This window comes from Scleropages formosus, chromosome 4, assembly GCF_900964775.1.
Source record: "Scleropages formosus chromosome 4, fSclFor1.1, whole genome shotgun sequence".
NCBI classification, from domain to species: Eukaryota; Metazoa; Chordata; class Actinopteri; order Osteoglossiformes; family Osteoglossidae; genus Scleropages; species Scleropages formosus.
This window is the reverse complement of record NC_041809.1, coordinates 4,968,514-4,993,903: the sequence shown is the minus strand read 5'-3', so window position 1 is coordinate 4,993,903 and position 25,390 is coordinate 4,968,514. Positions and strand designations below refer to the sequence as shown.

The following is a 25,390-nucleotide window of genomic DNA, read 5'->3' as shown; positions in this document are numbered from 1 at the left end:
AGCCCATCTTAAACGGAGCTCCGTGTGGCTCGCTGTAGGAGCGGAACTTCATTTACTTCGAGGCTTCTTTGAAATCCCCGTTCGGACCGTTTCGGCGGCGCTCGCTGAAGAGCGCATTGCGAGTCCGGGTGCGGCGGGGCCCGGCGAACGGTCCCCTCCCTTTTTCCTCACCTGCGAGAGCTTTGATGCGGGAACGCTCAAAGAGCCGCGCCGAGCTGTTCTCGTTGTCCCATTCGTCCGCATCCCAGCGGTTGTTGACGTCGCTGTACTGCTGCTGGATCTCCATGTGGTCGTATTCTGCGGCTACTGATGTCGTCATGACCCTTCAGCAATCGCAGCTTGTCATCAGCTTCTTCTCATGAAACCTTTGGGGGGGAGGGAGGGAAATCCACAACATGTCAGAAACTTCACAGCGCAGGAAATATGGAAGTCACATTTTAATGCAGTGCAGCAAACCCAGTCCCTTTGAAAGGTTTTAAATTCTGCCTCCAGCCATTCCTATTACACCACGGTGACTTATAGCTGCTGTATAATCATTGTTTTACAGCAAAGGTGGGACATGATTGAACAAGTTTTATATTCTTGATGGAAAAAAGGGTCATAATCACACTGTGTAGGGAGGTAAGTAAATAAGTGACATGAACAAAGGTTAAAAATTAATTTTAACACTTCTCAGAATTCACTAAACCCCAACAGAATTGAAAATAAAAAGAAATTAAACTAAAGCTAATTTAAAAAAAAAAAAAAAAGAAAAAACTTTAAAATTAAAACATTTTCATAAATGTAACACATTCCTTCTTGCCTCCTGTTTATTTCCAAGTCAAATTCTGCGACAGGAAAATGTGCTAAAAGTTTGTTCCGCTTGTTTACAGCACCACCTTCTGGTCAGAAAGAGAAGTACAGGACATTCACGGAGTACGATTGAACATTAGCACCATCTACAGGCGATGAAAGGCAGCGCAACGAGGCATTTTTAAAAATGACACTTAAAAACGCAGAAAACCTGTTTTAAAAAAAAAAAAAAGGGGGGGGGGGGGGGAGAAAAAAAGTCGGAAGAGGCTGTATAATTTATAATGTCATTTGTTTGAAAAGTTTTCGCTATTTGCCTGTTCTAAAAAAGCAACACAAACAGAAACTGCTACAGAGCATCCAGGTCGAGTCCTACAAATGAGTCGGCTATCAAATATTCCAAATGTCCCTAACAACGTGATGCTTTCCTTCAGATTCAAAAAGATTAAACATGCGGTTTTTGCTTCATGGCCAATTTAAATGGAAAGTTTGAAATAAAAATTAGACAAATGTTTCGTATCGGAGCCAATTCATCTGTGCAAACAGCTGCACAAAGGAGCCACCTGCTTTATGTCTGATAAATGATATTGATTAATATCAAGTTATGGGAGGACTGGAGGTGAGATTTTCTGGGGTTAAAAATTAGATGCCATCCCTGGGACAGCGCAACAGGGCCGATCCCAGACCGGATCCGGCAACATTCACAATTCTTGCAAGACATTCAGCGGCAGAGCACAACACGCAGACTGGGAGCGGCGCTGGAAACAGGAGCGCCCCGCCAGCCCCAAGCGCACATGGCAACAAAACCCGCATACGACACCCAGGGCGTTCTGGGATCCACCGTGTATCGTCTGATGAGCTCAGCGAATGCCTCCGCGGGGAGGGCTTTGTTTTTGCAGAAAGCCTGCGGTCAGCACCGCCACCAGACCGCGGAGCTACCACAGCGTTGGCCGATCGCCGTCTCGAGGGGGCGACGACGTAAGGCCGACGAGGCCCGATGCGGCCCCGCCCGGACTCTCCCGCTTCGGCGGCGGAGGCGCCCGTGAAACAAAGCGCTCCGGCGGTGCTGGCTGCGCTCGTCGTCGCTGCCTGGGTCGGGTTCAACATGCGGTTTTTCTAATTGCTACCACATTCGAGTTGTAAAATATAAGCTCGCGGTTTACTCCTGTGGGATTGTTTTTTCCCCCCCCTTCTTCCCTGATTTTCCCTGCTTTCCCACAAGAGCAAAAAGCACGCGCTGTTTACCTGCTACACCAGAAACACACGATGCATCCAGCGACGCAGCACTGCGTTAAAACACGACGGGGAGGGCGGCGGCGGCACAGGGGCTCAGCCGAGAAGTGGATGAGCCTCCCAGCAGACCCCATTAATGTGATCCTTTACGCCCTGCTGCATGGCCTGCTGGGATGCACCTCCTAGCTAGCATTAAGAATGTCGTAACAATGGTAGTCGCATGGAAATCGACCCCCCCCCCGGCGCAAGAGAATATGACACATTCTATGTATGTAGACTATATATAGGCAATGGACGGAGGGTGAAAATGCTGCAGCTCTAAATACCATATTCAGAGCGTCGGTTAGACACCCGGCGGTGCTGATGAGCAAAGGTGCAGTCCGGTGGCGGTGGGGGGAGGGGGGTGAGGGCTGGAGACGCATGAGCGGGATGTCAAGATTTCATCTAATGTGACAGTCTGCAGAGGAATAGCGGAGCGGGGCAGGCTGCTGGGCGGCTGTGACGCAACGCGCAGAACCTCCCCCGGGTTCCGTATCGATCTTCGTTGGCCGTCGCCGATGGTGCCCCCCCCCCCGCCCCGTCTGCGCACGGTCAGGCACAGGGGCCCTCCGGTGATCCATGAGGGTTTCTATCCCTCACACTCACTAGGACGAGGGGGGGTGCAGAGCAGCAGAAATGGGTCCGGTTCTTGAAAAAACAGTACTCGATGCGTGAGGGGTGGAGCGAGCGATGGAGCCACACCCACTCCTGGTCGGGAAGGTCGTGGGGGTAGGGTGGAGCGGGGGGCGGCGCACAGCTCCCTCCGCAGGACTATTTTTAGCGTGCGTGGCTGCGGAGGGTGTGCCCTTCCCAGCAGCGTCGGGGGCAGCGGCGCGCAGCAGGGATGCGAGAAAAGAAGCGGGTAGAGTGGAGAGGGGGGGTCATTTCAGTTTGGCAAGGCCCCACGGGGTGCGCCATGGCGTCGTGGTTCCACCTCCACCTGCGGCGCACTCAAACTCGTCTTTATTCCCCGCCCGTCGCCTCCCGCGGGACGCCAGCGCCCGAGGGCAACGGACACGTCCCATTCGGGATTCTCCGGAACTCGACCGAAGGCCACAGAGCGCCTACCTGCCTCCCCACACCCTGCCCGCCCCCCAGGCGACGCGGACAACCGGCGCCAACCGTCGATCATCAACTTTACATTAACGCCAGTTCGCTTTGGCGGTTTGCGTTTCCACTGGTGCAGCTGTGGGGGGGGGGGGGGGGTCTCCTCCCTCTCCAGATGCAAGTACTCTAAATAGGCTAGGGGGGTGGGTGTCACGTGACCAGCAGCGCCAACTTGCCGACCGTCACGTTGACAAAGCATCACCCGTGCGCCTGCCCGCCCTTCCGTCCCCACTGGCCGCCGTGACGCCACACTGGGTACCGTTCCAGCCAGTAAGTGCAGTTACTCTCCCTCCCTCCCTCCCTCCGCGGTTTAAAAGCCTTTTCCGTCATCCAATTTAAGCAGGAGCTTACGGGCTCGATGTTTCAGCAGATCGATCGGCGGAAACAAAAGCCTCATCGGCGCAGCATCCGGAGCGCGTGCATTAGGCCTAAGAGGACAGGAATGCGATCGAGGCCTTTACCGGCGCGGCATCTCCGCGCTTTCAGACTCGGCGGCGCTCCTGCATGGGCCGCTTGCACGTCGCGACTCGCGTGAAACCCCTAGCGGCTCCAGAACATTCCGTCCGGAAACTCACCTCGCTCCTTGGGTCTCTGTTACATTAACATATATTCTTTTACATGGCGTTTTCCGCCAAAGCGGCTTACCTATTTACACTGATTTACCCATGTATAGAGCTGGGTACTTGTCACTGCAGCAATCTGGGGAATGTACCTCGATCAAGGGTCCAACAGCAAGAGGTGGGATTGGAACTCGGGTATTTCGAGCGCAAAGGAGGGGGCCCTAACAACTACGCCCCCGGTCACTCCCATTCCACCAGCAGCTAAGACGAATATTAAGGCGGCGTAAATACCGTAAATGTCTATAAGCAGCGACGGCAGGCGAAGAGGCGAAACAGATATGCGTTTAGCCAGAAAGCAACTGAATTATTTCACACCCCCCCACCTGTTCAGAAACAGAAGGGAAAGCGCCGTTTCTCGATACCGGTCGGTGCCGAGTGCCGTGGAGCCGCCCGGTTCCCCACCTCCCGACTATTATGCGCCACCGGATTCTTGGCAAACGCGTCGCTCTCCGGAGCGGCAGCAGCCCAGCCGGCTGCACGAGAGCAGGAAAAAGGCCGTTTTTCTGTGCGCCTCCATAAAGTCAACAACTATTCGTATTGAAAAACAGCGTCGCTTTTCCCCCCTAAAAAAAAAAGACGACTAATAAGCCTCTACGCAGGACGGAAGTTTCCAAGGAATGACAACAAACATTTGCTCATGACAAGATGATAAAACCCTGGAAGCATCACTATATAAAGGGCCTTGGATTGCTAAGACTAAAAGTACAATGCAATAAAATATTAACCTTAAATTTACAAATGAACGTGGTAAAACAGATGTTCGGATTCCCCATAGAGTGACAGAGTGTGTGTGTGTTCCACTGATGTATGGATGAGTGACCCAGTGTAAGTAGCGTATCTAGCAGTGCAAGTCGTTGGGTGCTCTGGTTTCCTCCCACACTCCAAAGACACTCTGTTGAGGTTCACCCATAGTGTGTGAGTGTCACAGAGAGTGTGTTCCACTGATGTATGGATGAGTGACCCAGTGTAAGTAGTGTATCTAGCAGTGCAAGTCACCTTGGTCAATAGGGTGTGTGGGCTCGTAACACTACATAGAGTTCACCGGAAGTCGCTGTGGAGAAAGGCGTCTGCTAGATAAATAAATGTAAATGTATTTAATAGACGCATTTACATGCATTTCGGGTCGTTTCCTCTGTGCCCGATGTAGCGATATTGAGGCAGGAACTGCAACAGCTGAGATACCGGGAGGGGAAGAAAAACACAGGGAGAGAGAAACTATTCAGCTAGAGCTGGGAAAGAGCGTCGCCATGGATACCGAACAGCCTATAATACGTGTGCTGCTGAGCGAAAAGGCGGTCCGTTCTGGAACGGTTCCCAAACACATGCTGCTTGAGCCGGGCTGATTGGGTGCGAAAGGCGAGCGAGGGGGTCAAACTGTTGCGCTGGCCGGACGAACCGAAACCCGAGTTCACTGTATGAGCTTGAAAAAAGAGGGGGGGGGAGAATTTTTTTTTTTTTTTAAACTATAATGCCTTGCTGTTGCAGTGTACCGCGGTACAGCCTACATAGGTTCAGCACTTCTTTGGTTCGAGTGCTTCTGGATTGGCCTTTACGCATGGCAGCTTACGCCCACAGACCCGAACCCTGGTGCTACTACACGGCACATCACCGAAGGCTTGAGGGAGGCGGGCGGTGGCGTAAAAACGACGCCCACGCGCTCACGGTTTCATCGCCCGGCTGCGGCTCCGGAGCGGCGGACGCTTGAAGGAAATCCAGGCGCTGGGAAGAGGCGGGCGGCTCGAGCTGGAGGACGACAGCTCTGCGCTGGCGCTCGACGCCTTCGCCGGGAAGGATCCGCGGCAGCGTTTGCCGCGCTTACTGGAACGGGCTGCTCGTCCGTCTCACCCAGCCCTCCCCCCATCTCCGATTCCAACTCCGACCGGAGCTCCACCGCCCCACACGCCGACTCCTCGTTTCCATCCCCTCAATCCCCCACCGACCCACGTAGGAAACCCCACGGCACATCTGCCTCGGTGCGGAAGAAAGCCGAGGACGCCCACCGCGCCAGCTGTATTCGCCGCTTCCCGCCCGTGAGATTTCGAAAAGACGCCGCCCCGACAACGAACCCGGTGCCGTGTGGTTCAGCACCCTGCCACCTCTTCTAGTGAGCCAAGAGATCCCCGTTGAGTAAGAGTGGGAAGTACTCGCGTTTTTGAAACGGCGGTCCTCTTTCGCATATCCTCGATATGCCGGCTCTTCTAGAAAGGATTTACGACGTGAAGCTACTCACCCAGCTGTATAAATGGGTAAATCGCCGTTTTAATGCCGAGTACCTACAGTATCTGAATGGTACCGCGGCCGGATGCGGAATCCGAACCCGAGACCTTTGGCTCCAAAGGCAGCAGGTCTAAACGCTACGCTACCAGATACCCCATTCTCACACTGCTGGAGATTTTTCACAACCGTTTCAACATCATTAGTGGCTCTTCACCCAATAAAAGGACAACAGTGGCCCTCCACACTCTGAGCAGCACTGCACGGTCAAGTAAAAACAAAGCAAAGCTATATCTGTGGCTACAGTACCTCTGTATCAACGAGAACGTCACATGTTATTTTTTACCGTGTTGCTACTGAAGTGTCCTTCCTACCTTTCAGAGGATAAACAGCAGAGCGTGGAGGAGCTCAGATAAGAAGAAAGCAGAACCTGGATTATCAACCCGCCTTAAGTGCCTCCCAGAATATCGGCGAGCTGAAATAAATTGCTCAGCCAAGAGGGGGGAGAACCGTCGAGGCCCAGCATCGAAGAAAGTATTTTCTCCTCTTAGCGCGTTGTGCTTAAAGAGCGAAAATGTCAAGGTCTACGGTGCGGTGAAAAACAGGCAGCGTAGACTTTTGTGGGGTCAACCTCAACCGATGGGTTTAGAGAGCCAAAGGAGAACGACTCATCAGCACAGAAGCGGCTCAGAGCTACGAACCCAGAAATACCGAGGACCCACACACTCATCTTGTGTCTTGAAACATGCCACACTGCAACTGAGGAGAGGAAACAAAAAAACAACAAACTCTCAGGCCGAGGAAGTGGGATAAAAATAAACCTCTAAGGGTCTAAGTACTTCCAAGGCATTCTAGTGTTTTACAATGTGCCTCTATAGGGTGCTTCGATAGCCAAGTGGTCCCATTCGGGTTAGGCGATGCAGAATCAATATCGGCGTTGTTACAAGCCATCATCCAGCAGTAGAAACACCGGTATCAAAGTGAATAATAAACATAAGCATAAATTCGGCGTTTCTCACTAGCGTTATTGCTGAGCTTGGGCACCAGAAACCAACAAGTCATTCACAGTGTGGGGGACCTTACTAACTTGGGAAGCGTCCACACGTCACACTTCTTCCGCTGCTCTGAAGTTACGGCCGCCTAACGCAAACACTAAGGTGTCCCTAAGGAGCTGCACATCCAAAGATACCTAAAGATGTTCTCAACTGCGGCCCGGGGGTCGCCTGTCTGGGCTCCTTCCGATTGCTTGCGGTCCGGTCTCGTACGGGGGGCGCAGGGTTGGGAAGAAGACTAACCGTGGGGATGTTCTCAGGATGTTCTCAGGACCTCGAACTGCCCTGGCAAAGCTGCGCAACCCCGGAGTTTTGTTAGCGGGGGTGCGACTGCGGAGATGCATCGAACCGGGAAGGAATGTCCGGGACATCTGTCCGGCTGCGCCCTTTGGCTGAAATCGGACGATCGTCTCCGGCTCTCGCGCGCGTCTCCCCGTGCTTTCAAATCCCACAAACTACGCATTCAACGTCCGATTGATTCTTCAAAGAATCGAGCAAGAAGGCAAAAAACACCACTTGGAGAGGAACACCCGTGGCCCGTCTGCCTTGATGCCGGAGGACGTGGACGAGGCGCAGGTAACGCCGCACGATAAAGCAAGGCCTCGATCTCACAGCTCCCACCCCGGACCCTCCCATATCAACATCTTTCCTCTCCGGGCTGCTTACGAAAGTCACATACGGAACAGCTGCAGGTCCCGCAAGTCATAAGATCATTTGTTTTCGCGGAACGGTCCGACACGCCAGATGCTGGATATCACGTTATCGAGGCACTCGGCGGCTGCCGCTACACGTCTTGGGCGTTCTTTGGTCCGACATGCATTACGGCGAGGAAAAACACTCCGCCGACCCGTCACGGTCGAACCGGGGGAGTAAACATTCCTCGTCGGGAGGTTCAAGTGCTCGCCGTCCGTACTTAGGACAGGCGTAGGGTGGAGGGGTTGCTTCGGAAACGTTAAAAAAAAAAAAAAAAGTCAGATCTGCTCTGGAAAGAGTAAACGTTGCGAGTCGACAGAGCGCCAGAAGAAAGGGGCCACGTTCGGAGGTCCGCAAAGGCCACAGCTGCTCGGGCCCGCTCCCCGCCTGAGCCTGACGCAAGCGGAATGTAGGGAGGAGCACCCCGACACGTCCTCGCAGACGTGCGTGAGGCACACGAAGGGAGCGCTATCAAAGAAATCGGCATCTCCGAATTCCGCCGGTCTGGAACGCGGCGGACAGCCGACCGCGCCTGGCGAAAACAGCTGCGAGCAGCTCAACTTCAACAAATGGTCAGCCAGGAGAGTGTTTGCAATGGCCACCACCCAAAAGATTTTATTATTATGTACTATTTAGCTATTCGCAAGACCCCTGGAGAAGCAGGCGGAGGGCGGAAAAAAAAAAAAAAAAAAAAAAACCACAGATGTGGACGTGTTGTAAGACTACCACAAGAACACGGAGAAGTGCAGTTGTGCCTCGGAGAGAACGACTGGGTCCCGGCGGCGGGTAACGGAACGGATTACTGGAAGGACGTTTGCCGACAGCCACCCATCGTGGAGCGGCGGAGGTATTAGATCGCTCGGCAATGGATGGTCCCAGCGAAAGGGCGCCGTTGCAGTCCCTGCTATTTGTCTCGGAGCGTCTGGATCCTGCTGGAGCCAGAGGTCTAACAGGGGCCTCCCATTGTGACGCCGCCGAGTCGAACCGGTGGCCGGCTGCAATTACGTCAACCCGCCCTCTGTCTCACTGGGGACAGCCAGCGATGTCACGTGCAGGGAATGTCACGCGGGGCCAAACTGCGCTACGGTCGCGCTCCGTGGAAAAGACGGGAGTCGCTATTCCTTCGGCGACGCTCGGCGGCAGGCCAAACATCTGCGCATGACCTCACTTCCTCAATCTTCCCACTGGAAAGTGTTAGGCAGATCTCGAGCATCCCAAAAAGCTTCGGGACATGTTCAAGGAGTGCCAGCAGTTGAAATCGCTGGATTGGACAGGCCTGCACAGAAATCAAGGTGGAATTCTGGGCAACAGGAAGTGCAGTGATTGAGCAAGAGATGCAGGGACCAGAAAGCGACTAGATCAAGGTCACGGACGAGGCCAGAAGAAGAGGGCTGTTATTAAAGCCTCGGGCAATTTTTTTTTATCCCAAACTACTACAGCTGAAAATTCCTGTATATTCCAGTAATATCCAGATGCCTGAGTGGATACAATATCTGCCATTTGTGTTCAAATATACTTGGCAACTAAATGAAATCGACAAAAAAAACAGCTGGTTAAGGAATGGAGAGAAATGATGAGCAACACCAGATCCTGAAGGCAAAACCATCCTGCAGCGCATGTTTATCTAGTCAACCAACGTGTTTCGACTTATCTGGACAGAGAGGAGGACAGCACGCGCTCTCCAGTCCCGAGACGAAAACTAAAGGGTCTTCCATCATTCGTAGCTGATCCCAGATAGCCACTAAGGACGGCAGCTGCTAGGAGGCCAAGCATCAAGTGTCTGACCGTGGTCCACAAGAGGGGCCCAAAGGATGAGGCTCCTTACACTATATGACTGAGGCTTTTCTCCCAAACTATTTCCTTGGCCTGGGGTTCATTTTTATCCACCTGGATATCCCAAGCTCTATCAGTAATTGAGGTACCTTGTCCGATGGCACAAAAGCAAGGAATTCAAATTCTTCAACGGGCCACTTTTAGGGCTTAAACTCACGTCTTTAATAAACGCACCCCGGTGAGGGGTCCTTCTGGCTTCCCCACGCAACTGAAGGCGACCAAGTGCAAGATGCCAAAATCACCCACATTTCCCCACCAAATGCCTGCGGCAGGGCTGCGGACCCCCTGCAGCACACGGAGTACTCTGATGCCCCGCCACGCCGAGCGTACCGCCGCTCCCACGCCGCACAGCACGAGCTCCGGCCCTGCTCTCTGCACCCAGGGGATGCTGCGATCCTTAAAATACATCTAAAAATACACCTCTGCATACATTTATACAGCCTGGATTCTGCCGGTGTAGCTCTGCAGAGGTCTTCTTTCTCACGCTGCCACTTCCCCACAAATATTTGACCCTCAATCCCTTAGGACTTAAACCCAGGACCCAATTTCCCAAAACAATCCCACGTATGCTACACGAGGACCCCGATGTTCAGTTATAGCGCGTGCACACTGCATCGGCTGTCTGACAGTCAGAGAGAGGGAGCAAGAGCGTACGAACGCCGTTCTGATCTCGAAAGGTTCCCCGTCCCGCGTCGCTCGGTCAGTTGGCTCCGAGAGCGCGCAAATATCAGGTTGGTGCCGCAGCTGGTTCTCAAGTCTTCCCTGGAAAAACGGCTTCGTACTCGGTCCTCCTAACATTTGGATTAGCTAAGCGAATCCGAGAGCACGGTACTTACAGAACGGCCGAGGATTCCGGGAAAGGAAGAGGCCTCGATAGGATCGCGCGCAAACGGAAACCGAAATTAACGCCCGGGATTACATTTTCCTAACGGCACGCCATTACGGGAAAGCGTCGGGGCCCTTCTGCAAAAAAGGATCTTCAACACGCAGTTCCGCCCGAGGTCCTGAAGGACTCGGAGGGGAGGAGGGAAAAGGGCTCTCGCTGCGAATTCGTGCGCTGCTCTCGAGCGCGAGACAAAGAACCGCTCAGCTCGACACCGATGTCTGCTTGCCATTGTCCTCCCACTCCGCGCATCGCGTTGAAAACGCCCACGCCCCAGGACTTACATAACTTGCTCACACCACCCCCAAGCCCCGGCTACCCCCACCCCGTTGCGCAGCGAGCCTCCGGCACCGCCGAGCTGCTCCGCTGCCTTCCTCGAGCCGTGGAGGGCAACGCTCAGCCGCCCAAATGCCTTTTATTAATCCTACGAATCAGACACCGCGCTGAGCGCGTCTCCTTCAGATACGACGGATTCTCGCAGCTTCTAAACACCGACTCCATTCCGGAATGGGTCGTCACTTGGGTTAGTGACCATTTCAGACACGAGGTACGGATAGCGAGTAGTGGCTCGCTGGACCGAGTCTCCGAGGCTCCGTAGAAAGGTAACTGACCAGTCCTGGTGCCACCATCCCCCATAGAGCAGAGGGTAAAGTCATTAACTGTCGACGGTCCACGTGGGGACATGGGGGGGGGGGGGGGGGGGGGTGCCGAGCCGAATAGGCAACTGTGGGCGATGAGGTGAGATACTAACAAATGGTGGCGCGGGACCTTGTCTGATGTAGCACATTTCACACCCCGGTGGGCCCACAGAGAGAGATTTATTCGATTATTCTTGAATTTTGTTGCCCGAAATCTGGTTCACGTATGCAGTGGTAACGGTAACCTGGCAACAGCCCATTACTCATCTCGGTATGTGGCGAGTCACACAGCGTATACCTCCCCGTGCCGTTCGCTGGGGGAAATCGCAGTATCCGGCAGTAATCAATACGTTCGGTGTCAGCAGGATCAGCAGGTGTAAACAAGGGAAGGCAGAGTCCGCGCGGAGCCAGAGCGGAACCCGCGCTCCGCCGGCCGAACGTCGCCGACTCGTCGCTTCCCCGGCACGCCATTGAAAACAGGACCGGCCGAGTCGAGCGGGCAGAGGCGGGCCGGACGAGGCCCGGCAGCGGTACGTTTCCCGAAGCGGGTCGTCCGGTGCCCGTCCGAGCGCAGCGTCGTACCAACCATCCACGCACGTTCCTGAAACTCTCCCGTTTGTCAGAGAAGGTTCTTACTGCCCCTCCAGTTGGGCTGGGTTTGATAAACTCTCCTCCATCTGTTTGTTTACTCGTTGGCTCTATCACTACATCCATCGCTCACTGTTAGCACATCTCCGACGAGGAAGGATCATCTGCTGCCACCAGCTGGGTCCCAGCCGCTGGGAAGAGGAGGAAGAGGCAGGCCTTCAACTGCCCCACCCACACCCACTTCAACCCACACTTGAAGACACACCTGTTCTTCAGGGCTGAAGACAATGACAAAAATCACTCTTTCCATGGAAACTCGACAAAGGCAGGAGAAATGTCGTTTAAGAACCTCCACCGCAGCTTCTTCGCTTTTAGATATTTATTCACTAGTTATTCAGATATTCCGAAGTAGTCATGCGTGCAACGCTACTCTTGTCAGTCGGGACACATTTTTACGGAGTTAATTTTGCTGGATTTTTCAGAGCAGCAGTTTTAAATCATCACCGACACGACAGATGGCCCCTTCCTTCGGCGATGACGCTCCGGCTGTGACAGCAGGCGCCGTCTCCGTAGCGACCGCAGCAATGGCTCCGCCGGGGCCGTGGCGAGGAGCGAACGAGCGAACGTGAACGATGAAACGGCGGGGCCTGCGGGGACCCCCCCGCCGAGGAACAAACGGGCGCCCATGTGGCTGCAGGGTGGCGGAGGGGGGAAGTGCAGGACCGAATGGTCGAGGGGCATCACGCAGCAGGGAGAAAGAGACTTTCTCCCCCCGAGCAGTGGGAACGGCGAACAACAATCAATCACTCCACGCCGCACGCTAAAAAAGTCATTTCCTCATAAACGGGACGAAAGCAATTATTTTGCTAATATTTGACACGCGTGGTGCGGCACCACCCCGACACACCTGGACCTGGCAAACTATTTTGTTTCTGCTCTACACTTGTTTACAGCAAAGAAATAAACAACGGGCACACAACCCGGGGGTAAACAGTGCAACCCTCTGCTCTCAACTGTATTATGTACTTGTATTGATATTTTGTAACATACTGATATGTCTATAAGGGGGTGCAGTGGCGCAGTGGGTTGGACCGCGGTCCTGCTTTCCGGTGGGTCTGGGGTTCGAGTCCCGCTTGGGGTGCCTTGCGATGGACTGGCGTCCCGTCCTGGGTGTGTCCCCTCCCCCTCCGGCCTTACGCCCTGTGTTACCGGGTAGGCTCCGGTTCCCCGTGACCCTGTATGGGACAAGCAGTTCTGAAAATGTGCGTGTGCGCTTTCATTTAATTTAAAAAAAAAAAAAAAAAAAAAAAGGCATGCAAGCGCCGATATTAATGCTGGACTAATGATAAACCACGTCTTTAAGCCATACGCATATTATCTTACAAGGTGCTACATCACGAATGTGCTACTAATTTTTTCCGGCTGGACTGTCCCAAATATGACGATTCCTATAGAGACAGAAATACAACAAGAACGCTGCCCTCAACAAGAGAGCCAAAACGCCAGCTGAGCTGACTGCAAGTTAACGTTCGCCACAAATCCTAGCCGGGTCCTCCAGGCATAGAGAGTGGGGTTCGGTGGTGGGTCACTACACTGGTACTTCCACACTTGGCCAAAGAGAGATCCTGCACGCGAGTAGGTTGGGTTGGTGCGGCCCCTTCGCGGACCCGCAACGCGGCGCACGATGATCGGATCCCCCCATTGGATTGTGGGGGGGAAAAAAAAAAAAAGCGTTCTTTCACAGAGCGTTTAAAGAAATGCTCCAATCCCTACTAGAAGTTCAGAGAGCTGGAAATGGTACGCCCACCGTGAGGGGCCCAGCGGGAGCATTAATCACGAAGGCGGAATAGAGACCGCCACCGCCACCCCCTCCAACCCTCAGGAGCCATACATTTGGGATGCCCTGAGCGGAGGCGGCGTCAGTCGGGCGATCGGGAAGAAGCCCCCGGGAATGGCGGGATGCGTTTGGTGCGCGGGGGTAACGAGTACACGCCGGTCGCCATGTTAGACAAAGAAACATCCAGCTGCCGCTCAAGGGGCGCGCGGGGCGGTCCCTCCGCGGAGAGAGGGAGACTCGTCATTGGCAGGCATCGGCGGCGAGGGCTCGGAGACAGCCGACGTGTCCCACATAGTACCGCACCGTGGTATTACTCCAACAAACCGACCGGCTCGAACAAAGGCCGGTTTGCAAATGCAATCACGCAAATTACGCATCGTTACCGCATTATTGACATGGAAAACAGTGGAAAAAACCCACAGCGTAAGTTAATAGATGACGTGCGAAGAGCTTCGGGAAACAGGGATCTTAACAGCTCCCATGATGTTCATAGTCTCAGCTCATCTGGTTCTGCTGATGCAGAATGCGGAATTTAAAGGGAAAGGGGGAGTTTTCGGAGGGAGGGTGATTTGGAAGACAGGAGAAGCCCCCCCGGGAAAGGCTGCCTCTCGAAAAAATGGCGTGGGGGGGCCACCGTTAGCGGAATGACAGATAATATCCACGTGTGCCCCCATTCCTTTACAGCCCCTTCTAAAACATCTACAGCCTGGGTCTCATTTCACCTCAAAAGCTGCGGTTTCCATCCAGATTTAGGAGACAATAAGAAATAAGGTTACAGGTAAGACAGTAAGAAATCCCTGGTACGAACCGGAAAGGGGGTGGGGGTGACAGGAGCAGCTCTGCCATCTGATTGGGGGCAGCGAACGAACTCCGGCAGAGGGGCGACCAGAGATGAGGTCAGCGTGAACCTCAAGGTGGCCAAGATGCCGTCCAGCAGGGCTGTTGCAGCGGCACACGAGCGAAGCGGGCAGGAAACTCGCGCCGCCATCGCGAGCCAATCAGCAGGCGGAAGGTAGGCAGCGATTCCTCCTGCTGTACTGCGGTACTCTGCTCCCAGTTACCCCAGTAGGAAACCATAAACCGCAACCGAACTGGCTGTCGGAGTGTCGTTACACCTTTGCGCCGAGGCCACGTAAACGGCAAGTAGGACCTTTAATGAAATTTAACAATCAACTAGACTTTCAAAACAAAACCTGTAAAAAGTGACATTTACTGGAGAACAGAAGACACTCAACGGTGTAAGAATCCAGTTCAGGGCTTGACGGCTCATACGGGTACGTGCGAAAAGTGAAACGTGTCGCTGACGAAGGCGTCCCCTCCGAAACGCACCTGTCACGTTACGAGGAACGTCACTACTTCGGTAACCTCTCCCACATTTGCTTCAAAGAGCCGCGTTTCACGTTACCCGTGACACCACCTCACGTGACCGAAAGCACGTGTTGGGGCAGCATCTCCTTCAGACATCCTTTCAGAGACCCATTCTTCTGAAGGCCTGCTTGTTCAGAGATCCTCATCTTCTCTTTGTTCCACGTAAGCCCTCCATTAGGAGCCTAATTATCCTTCCACCGTTGCGGCGTAAACGAGCCCGGTGCGGGTCATCGGGGCCGGATTTCAATTAGAGCACCGGTTTCAAAGAGCACGCCCACACCACCTCTGCTGAGGAGGACTTTCACTTAACGCGATCATCTAGGCGCTCCGGTGACGCCAGCAGACGCGCGAAAAGCCGAGCCGACGGCTCGTCGGATCTCTGCACGCGACGTCGTCGCCGGGTTCGACCCCTAGCCCGGAGGGAGAGGAAGGGCCGAAACGATTAACGCAACAGCCGCAACAAGCCGCACCCGCCCGCCCGGCAGATTACACTTCCGGCATGCGTACCACGTGGACCGCGACAGCCAACACACACAACTGACCGCATCGCTCACGCTTTCCGTGCCTTCGTTGAGCACGGTTGCCCCCCCATCGTAAGAGGAAATCTCCCCGATCATCCGGAAGGCGGGATGTTCCCGCGTAAAGGCCGGCGACCGTGTGAGCGAGGAGAGGAGTCCACCACCCCAGCGATACCTCCACCAGCACCAAGGTCTCCACACAGAACGGTGGCCAACAACTGGCAGAATCTATGCGATCGAGACGATGGGACCATAGGAAGTCCAAACAGAGAGGAGTGACACCTGATGGACACAAGCACACCTGCATAGGGTTTTTTTTTTTTGGGGGGGTGGTGGGGGTGTTCAAACCCACCACATACCAAATTCTCACCGAGCTGTGAGAGTAGAACGGAAGAAGCAGATCCGGCCGAAGGACCGCAGCTGTATCTCTCACCCAGCCGATACGGAAAATTAATCTCCCGACTTTTATAAGCTTTCCCCTTTTTTCCCGCCTAATCACTTTAAGCCATTTCTTACCAGATGGGGGCCGGATGGAGAAGCGTTCGCCTCGACCAGCGCGAGCCCAAAATAAAGTTTAGCTGTTCGCGCATTAGCCGTCACCTGTTCCTGTCCCCGGCCCGGCCCGCTACGGAAATAACGAGGAGTCCAGAACTTTCTGCCCGAAACCTGGCACGGTTTCCCCATTTTCGCTCCGCTCCGCGCGCAGCCGTAGCCCTCGGTCGAGAAGGCCGGCCGCTCGTTGCCAGGACTCGGCCCGCTCGTTAAGATAGAGGAGGCAGAGCTGTGCAGACGCATACATCAGCGTTATTGACGACCGCGTCGCTCAAAGAGCCCCACGGCCTCATCGCCGGGGCTCCTAACGATGCGGCAAACTGAAGTCCAGGGAAAGCGCAAAGCGCCTCCCTCCGCTAAGATGGGCACTCTGCTCTCGCTGACGTCGGCCAGTTTTGCTTTGGCCGCACTACGAAGCGCAGCGGTGAGGACGCGGTCTTGTAACCTTGAGTACAGCTGTTGGTTCAACAACCGACCTGTCTCGGGGGGGGGGGCACAGCTGTAATCCCTTAGGAGCAAAGTGTTCAAGTGGAACTGATCTTTCAACAGAACTTCTAGCAGCAGAAATGATGTCACTATAAATCCAATAGGCTGCACAACTTACATTTATTTAGCAGACGCTTTTGTCCAAAGCGACTTCCAATGAACTCTATGTAGTGTTACCAGCCCACACATCTTATTCACCACGGTGACTTACACTGCTAGATACACTTCTTACACTGGGTCACTCATTCATACATCAGTGGAACACACTCTCTCTGTGTCACTCTCACACTATGGATGAATCTGAACAGCATGTCTTTGGAGTGTGGGAGGAAACCAGAGCACCCGGAGGAAACCCACGCAGACATGGGGAGAACATGCAAACTCCACACAGACTGAGTGGGGATCCAACCCACGTCCTCTCGCATCACCCTGGCACTGTGTTTAACTTAACATTATTTATTCATAGGTTGACACTCTGTTAAACAATTGGTTTGTACACTAAGTTACTGAACATATTTACCTATTTATACTGCTGGGTATCATTTACTGTTTACATAAGTACCTTGATCTAGGGTGGTGTAACAGGAAGAGGGTCAAACATGGGATCTTTGATCACAACGCAATGGCTTTAACCAGTCCGTCACCTAGAGGCTCTAAAAAGTAGCCTAGATTCATGACTGAGATACACCATCTTTAGGGTCATTCAAGTTGCTCTGAAGCGATGCAAGTCCACACCCACGTCCTGCTCACGTCCTTCAGAAGCCGGTATCATTGGCACTTAGCTACGAACGCTGCTCATACGGTGGCCCCTGAGACCTCCCATGCGAGAGCACGCTGGTGAGAAAAGGGCACGGCCTAATTAGATTTACCTTGTTAGCGCCAGACTTTGACAGAGGAGCCACCTCGTGATTCCCCCTCGGGCTTGGGACAGTGGCCCCTTACCTTCCGTCTTCTGTTGCACCACCCTAGATCAAGGTACTTATCCTAAACTGATACAGTAAATAATGCCCTTGAGCTGGGATAACGTTCTACTGACGCCAGAGAAAGTTTTCAGATGATCTCCTCTTCAGCCTGAAGGATGGGCTTGTGGTGCTGGATCCTGGCTCTGGGGAAACTTTTCCCTCATAAACCCTCACTTTTCCCAACATGCAGCGGGAAGTTGATCAAGGACAAGAGCAGGCTACCAGTATCCCCACAACACATTTCATGTCCCATCCAGCCTTGATGGAGGCAACAGCTCTTCTGTCTTTATAACTCAACTGTACTCAAGGTTAAAACGACAACTCAACTGGACGCAACTGCGCTCAACATGACTCAACATAAAAAACCAAGAGCAACACAACTACGCTCAACGACACAGCAGAACTCGTACATAAATCCAACTGACCCAACAAACCACACTGAAGGCCTCAATGCAGACACTTGGAAAGGGGGTGAACACATGAGTCCCACTGCAAGGGGGACAACTGTGACTACTTAGCGCTCCACGGGAAGTGTTTTCGGTGACCAAATACCCCAGTCCTCCGTGACCCCCCCCCAAAGGGGAACGAGATCGCATATGCAACAAACACACCCTGTCACATCTTCAGCAAGTTCATGCCAGCTGCTCTTAGGCAATTTGAAGAGGAGAGTGGAATGAGGGAGGGAAGAGAATCAGATGTCTTCCAGAGCCTCACCTAGTCCCAACGGCCACGCTAAACCGCACCTTCCTGCCGATTCGGTCTGGGCTCAGAATGCAGCGAGAACATCCAACACCGTCTACAGATCCTTGGGCAGCCAGATGTTAGAACGTAAATCCCGACTGTGACAGAACCTCTGTCGGGCTTCGCCCATCCGTGCGGCGGGAAGTTTCATCTGGAGGACCGACGATCGTTTTTGGGTCGAGCAGAACGCGAAGATGGCGTCTTCTTTCCTCGGCAAGAGATTTTTCAGAGCGGCATTCCTCCCGCGCAGCGCGGGGACGAGCGGCAGTACAAGAAACCGGTGCGTGTTTTTGTCATTAGACCAACACACTCTACCAAATGGACTCCCGAACAGTGTGGAATTTTCGTTCACCCAAACAGCGGACACGTCAGTCGGGCGACGCCTGCTCTACACCGCTTCCTCCCGACGCATCTCCTAGCCCACGCCTGGCGATTGGCGACCGGCGCTCACGTGACCAGAACCTCGTCCGGGACGCCGCTCCGCTTTGTGGTTTCCTTGCATGCGCCGCAGTTCATGCGAAGGGGAACAAACATGCTTTCCTGTCTTTGACCTCCGTTCACCCCCCCCGACCGGAGACCCAAACATATGGCGGGACTGAGGTTGCCGATCCTGCGTCTGGTTCCGTCAAGGACGTTCGCAGCCGTTCGTGTTGATCAGTATGCGGCGGGGTGCCGGGTCGCGTTACAGACACGCTGACTTCAGAGGCCATCTCGGAGACGAAAATTAGTTTAATCCCCTCTCAAGGTCACCCTCGCAGCATCGAGGGGACGAAGGTGTCCCGTCACCACCGGACAGCACCGGCCAAATGCTCCACACCCTCCCCCCGATCTGCTGCGTTATCGGACCCGGGGCGGAGAGGGGCGGCCGGTGAAACATCCCCAAAATGTCGGGAACGTCAACCCGCCGGGTTGGGAAACAGCTCGGGGGTGGGGCGTGAAAACTCAAACCCACCCCCTTCCTTCCAGTTCCATCCACACAACCCCCAGTCCTGCTACATTAAGTCCACAGAATGCGCCATGTGGCATTCACCTGTTCCTCCATTACCACAGCTGTCCCACCCAATAAAGGCAGCCTCGTTGCCACCTCCGCACATGTAAACAAGCGCCCTTACTGTCCATCTGCTTCCAGCGCTCCTCTCATGACCCTGCATTCCCCCCCACGCAGGGCCCCGAGAAGAAAACAGGACGCCCCCCTGCTGCAGACCCGCTGTAACTTGGCCTGGCCACGGGAATTATTCATCAGGCCTGCCGCAGGTAACGTTCATAGCGTGGCGAGCAGCGGCTGCCGGCAGATTTCCTCCCCTTGGCTCCGCACGGCCGGGCCACACGAGCGGAAGTGGTCTCGGCTCGCAGATGAACGCATCTCCATATTACAACACCTCGGTCGGGAAGGATGCATCCTTGGGGGAGGAGGGCAAACGAGGTTGAGCCCTTGACGAAAAGCAGAACGGACGCGACGCATCCGGCGGGACCCGGGCACCTCCGCCACACACACGCGACGTGTAAACAACAAGGACGAGCAGCAGAAAACAGACGGAGGACGGGAAACGGGAGCCATAAAACAGACAGGGTGGATACATGCGAGGATAACGTAGCGTAAAGCGGAACATCTAACAGGGTCCTGTCTAAACGCCACCTTAATGGATGTCTCTGCCCCCCCTGGCGAAAATCCGCTCTCTCAAGGTAATTAGATTTTCGTGAACGGAGCCCGTTTAAATGGATTTGCTGTCAGTTTCTCCCAAAGAACTGGACCATTATAAGACAGCGGTTGCTGTATGACGAACGCGTTTCGGGCTCTGCATCCGTCCACGAGCTTCTACCCCAAACTGACCAGCTCTGCTTCTTTCTGAAATTATTCAGCACCGCTTACGCCAAAGCATGGGAGATGTTCCAGCAACTGCCTCCAACTCGAGCGTAGAGGGAATTAGCGAGCCACACGGGCCTCGACGCAACAAACAGGAACCGCTGGCGTTTCGAGGAATTACCATTAATTCTTAAAATAAGTTACCACATTTTATATTTGTTTAAAAACATTAAAACGCTGTAACAGAACCGGTGCATGAACATTGCAGGAAACTCGACCGCCAGCGTTACCTTAGGACTGAACTCACGAACCGCAGAAGAAACATTTGTTTTCATCGATGTTACAGCCTGTTTATATGATTAAACAAGTTAAAATTTTCACGTTTACAACAGAATTTTTCAGAACGTGCGCACTGAATCCGTTATCCGAGTTGCGAGTTAGGTTTACCGTCATCCGAGACGTGATTGGTTGAGACTATCCATGTGACAGGAAGTGGGACCAGGAAGCATACAGGAAGTATAGAGGAGCTAAGTTTAGTTATGGAAGAAACAGCGTCCGCATGCTTCACAGAGCAAAACGCATAGTAGGCAGTGAATAAAACACCTAAAATACCCGTGGGCCTAAAGTTACCGCGTTACCTTAAAAACAGCTGTTGCACTAATAAGCCCTTGTGAAATACGGTTCGTTTTCACAAGCTGTTGTAGAGGTTTTTCGCTGTACAGGACGCCGTTATGTACGATGAAAGCTTGTATCATTTTAATTTTTTTAGAAAACTCATGCTTCTCTTCAAGGTGACAATCAGGGTACCAGGCGACTTGCTAATATTTATCCATTTACAGTGTCTGGGTAATTTTTACCTTATCAATTAAGGGTAAATAAAGCACTTAATTGGGGTACTGCAGCAAGCGCGCAACTGAACCAACTGTACAGCGATATCTCCAACTACTACGCCACAGGCTGCCCCATACCGTACCACCACTTAGACGGGATCGATTCTACGGAAGGCAGACGTAACTACGGTGTCCCGGTAGCACGGTCAACAAGGTACAGGAAGTGGCGAGAGCTGATTTCGGACCGTAAAATGACCGGGAGGTTGCGGTCTTTCCGGCAGCGCGCGGAAAAGGTTGAGGGAGACCGAGCTCACGGTTGCTCCCAGCGGCAAACGAAGCGATGGTGGAATGAAGCCAAACAAAAAGAAAAAAAAAACAGCGCTAAATAAAAAATAAGATGCGGTTTTTTTCCACAGGAGAACTTCCTCCGCAAGGAGATAAAAGGAGAGCGCAGGTGTACTCGAGCCGAGCGCCACGGTGCGAGTGGGGGCTCTATATTTAGCCGTGCTCCACCACTGGACGAACGCACTGGTTTCTGTCGCACTGTCCCAGTTTCTGGCCGGATGGCCGCGCTCCAGCTCGTCCCCCTCCGTTTCCCGGGTGGCGCCATCGCCCCGCCATGCCACGCCCACGCCGCCGCCAAGAGTCCAGAGCCAGGGTTCGGCCGCACACGCGGACCGTCTGGCCCCGCGCTAATTGGGAGGCCCGCGCGAAACATCGGCCGACGAGACCCCGGTGTGTCGAGGGTCCGACCGCTCGACCGAAACACATTCCAACCAAATCACTGCACCGATCAGCGAAGAAAAGGCTTTTTTTGGCCCACCGGCACCACGACCCAGCGCTCCGTTACACAGCACATGCTACACCGGATTTACACACGAAAGAGGTGCGTTACCCTGCAAAGACAGCGGGTTTCATTTTGTAAAACTCACGTGCAAAAGCAACTTCATACAGAAGTGGCTTCTTTTTAACCGACAGATACTTGATGGCGTGTGCCGACACTGCTGGGGCGTTCAAGTCCAGTCCAGAACGTTTTCATGAAGAAATTTTAATCAGAACCTGATCTACACCAAGAACACCAGGAGAGGCGATTCACAAACCAAATTATTACATTGTTTTTATATGGTTTTAATGAAATCAGACCGGTCCTGGTGAGCCAAAGCCAACGTGCAGCACACGGCAAAACAGGACCAGCGACCCTTTTCCTGGGTCCATAATCTTAAAGAAAATACTATGAATCACTGGCGATCACACATCCCAAAACATGTCAAAAAAAAAAAAAAAAAAAAAAAAAAAAATCAATCAATTACAGTTTTTTTTAAAACCACTTCAACGGAATAATGAAGAGGTGAAGTCATTTATGAATGAATCCAGGTCTGTGTTCTGCTCAGCGTACGTAGGATCGCACCACCATCAGGTTGACACAAACCAAGAACAGAGGAGCAGACACGCTGTTGACAAATAAGAGGCAAAACGCATTGCTAATATAGCCAGCAGGTGGCGTGGTAGTTGGAACCATCACCTAGTAACCCAAGGACCTGGATTCAAACCCTTGTGGACAGTCTTGATCAAGGTACTTGCGCTGAAAAAATGCAGCACGAATTACCCTGCTGTGCAAACGGGTAAATCGCTGTGAATTACGGCGTAGAAACCGGACACTGTAATATAATAAACTGACAAATAATAAAAGCAACAATGTCACCGGTCACGCCAAGTGGACCGTGCACTCGATCACTGCTAGTTTAGATAATGACCTTCAACAACCCTAAACTATTTGCCCCGAACAAGGGCCCTCTGTGAGCCGCAGGCAGGCCTTTCCGAAGCAACGAATCGGGAAACTCCACACCGCGCTAATTACCGCGGTAAAACAGCCCCTGCCCCGGTTCGCAGGCCCGAAAACAAAGTCCGCGAGGGAGCCGGACACGGGTTAGCGGAGAGGCCAGTCCGGGCGGGAGGAGCACTCCGGGTCGCAGGACGAATGACATTTCCTTCATGTCGAGCGTGGGGTGGCTGGGGAGGGATGGGGTTCGTGAAGGGGGAGCATTCCCCAAGTACCGTTTCATCTGGCCCTTCCAACAGAGCCAGAATTTTAAAAGATTATTTAAGAAATCCCTGCAGCAAGTGCCTTCAAACGCATATTTCACAATTACTGCCCACACGTCAAATACTACAAGCGTCCGGGGTGCGACTTCACGCGTTTCTCGCGCGTTTAGCAACCTTCGAAGGGAGACGGGGCAGCGTCACACGATGGGGGGGGGGGGGGACACAAAGCAGAATTCCGGCGTCAAATACGGGTATGAAAATGAAAACAAGAGCAGAAAACACTGGTCCACAGAAAAAATAAAAAACAGGAAGAAAAATACAACACCCTGGCCAATAAATTGTGTGTGTGTGTGTGTGTGTGTGTGTGTGTGTGTGTGTGTTCCTGTCCGTCCCTCCACCCCCCGCAGTCTACATGGCAGCACCAACCACGAGCAACCTCCCCGTGCATCTGTCCCCCTCCCAGCGACAAGCGGTGGACAGCTGCGCCCCCTCGTACCCCGGCCACACCCCCCCCTTCAAAGAAAACACAGCCAGCGCGTCCAATCGCACAGCAGTGAGACGTGACCAAAACAGTTATGGATCCACCACCTGGGTAACGGGATGCAACATCATGTCCGCTGAGGAGGACGAGGACGGTTGTCCCAAAGAGCAGCGCTCTGCATGCAGCAGGTGGACAGTGGAGACTGCATTCTTTTGGGGGGGGGGGGCGATGACGATGACGACGACGACACTCGGACCGCGCACGAGGCCCAAACCCACACGTTCACGCACGAACCTTGAGGACGACACCCTGCGATTGACTTTGGATGATTGTGTTCATCCACACCAGTTTGTCATCATTTCTCTCCAGTCTCCTAGAGACGTCATTCCTTTTTTTTTGGTGGGGGGACAATGAGAGGGACTAAAGTCCACTGACTGACTGGCACTACTGCAGGGGCACTGTGTGTGTGTGTATATGTATGGGGGGGGGGGTTGAGGGTTTGGCACAGGGATTAGATGAAATCCCAGAACCCCGACGCCGGACCTCTCTGTGGTCAGCGGCCCGAGAGCGGCCCCTCCTCTCCCAGCTCAGCTCGTGGTCACCTCGCGGTCACCTTGCGGTCCTCTCGCGTTGCTCCGACCGACACCCTGCTCCTGGCTGCGGACTGCGGCGCCGCATCGTCGTCCTGCAGCGGGACGCGATCCAGCAGCTGCGGGGAAGCCGCAACCGGATCGGACCGTCCGCGTTTTACCGCAGGAGTCCCGCCACCATCACCGGCGTCATCGTCACAACACGGCGGGGCGCGTGCACGCGTGGCAGCGGGCTGCGCGTCGGTCAGTTCGTCAAACGGACAGGGCGCCTGAGATACGACCCGCGACGTGCACGCGCGTGCCCCCCCCCGTGTTACTGCAACGCCAAACGCACTCCCCGTCCGCATCGTACCGGGGGGAGGGGGGGGCATAGGGCGGGTCACAGCGAGTGAGGAGTTAAATAACAAAACGTAGATATTTTTTTTAATCGTGGTAAAAACATCAAAGCTAAAAACACGACGAGAAAAGAGGCTGAGGCGCGCGGAGCGGCCCGTTTCCTCCCATTCCATCTGCTCGCCGTGCGATAACTGATTTATTTTTACGTCGCCGTTCGTTCACCGCCGGACTCGCCGCGGCTGCCTGACCACGCCTGTTTGCGTCCTCGCTCCCGAGAGGGCGCCCGCAGGTACCTGTAACGCGGCGCCGCGCCGCGCCGCGCGTCACCATGGTGCGGCGAACGAGCGGGCAACATCCCAGCAACCGCCGGACGAGGTCCCCGCCCCGAGTCGCCGTCCCTGTCGCTGTCTAGGCGCGTGGAAAAGGAGGCCAGGAAGGGCTGCGTGGACTGCGACAAACCCTCCCTGCGTGGATGTGGGCATTTGATTTCCCCCCGTCGCGTCGGCGCAGCGGCCCCGTGCGTGGAAGAACAAACGTGAACGCGCACAAGCAGACCGCTTCAGTCCCACCGCACACCTTCTGGCTCGCGACGCGGTCCGATGCGGTCCGGTCCGGGCGGGCAGGGACGTTGGGGTCGCGCGCACTAAGCCGCCCTAATCATAATCACGGCAGCGACTGCAGCTGCGTGGGAGCAGCCCGCAGCTCTGGCGCATCTCCGAAGGAAACGGGCGGCTGTTTCCTCCCGCCTCGAGCGAGCAGAAAGGGCGATGCGGCATCACTCACCAGGGGAAGCGCCTGTGCACCGGAGGCCAGGAGCAGGAGCTGCGCCGAGTCGGGCTCGCTGGAACCGCTGCGCTGCGCTCAGACTCTGCACTGCCTCGCTCGAGCCCCGGACGCCGTCACACAGCGCGCTGATTGGGCGGAGGGCCGAGGGGCGGGGCCATGACGCGTGCGGCGCTCGCTCAGGCGCAGAGGCTCCGCGTAAGAGCGCTCGACGCGTAACCATCAGCTGCGCTTGGGAAGCGGGTAACGACGAAGTCATTCTCTCTCTCTCTCTCTCTCTCTCTCTTTCCCTTTCTATCTCGCTCGCTCACTTTCCTTAACCACTTGTAGCGGTCAGGCTCGTGACAGACCGGAGCCTATCCGCGAAGGC

General features: G+C 54.2%; 1 protein-coding gene across 1 annotated transcript in view; it reads right to left on the bottom strand.

The window, feature by feature from the left end:
* The window catches only part of sptbn1 (spectrin, beta, non-erythrocytic 1), an 82,997-nt gene extending 57,843 nt beyond the window's left edge, over positions 1–25,154 (bottom strand). Inside the window, exons 1-2 of the mRNA XM_029251378.1 lie at positions 25,021–25,154; positions 172–365 (exon numbers count right to left, since the gene is read on the bottom strand). Of these exons, the coding sequence (XP_029107211.1) occupies positions 172–319 (148 nt within the window). The 5' untranslated portion in view covers positions 320–365; positions 25,021–25,154. The remainder of the gene's footprint in view (positions 1–171; positions 366–25,020) is intronic.
* Between the last annotated feature and the right edge of the window lie 236 nt (positions 25,155–25,390).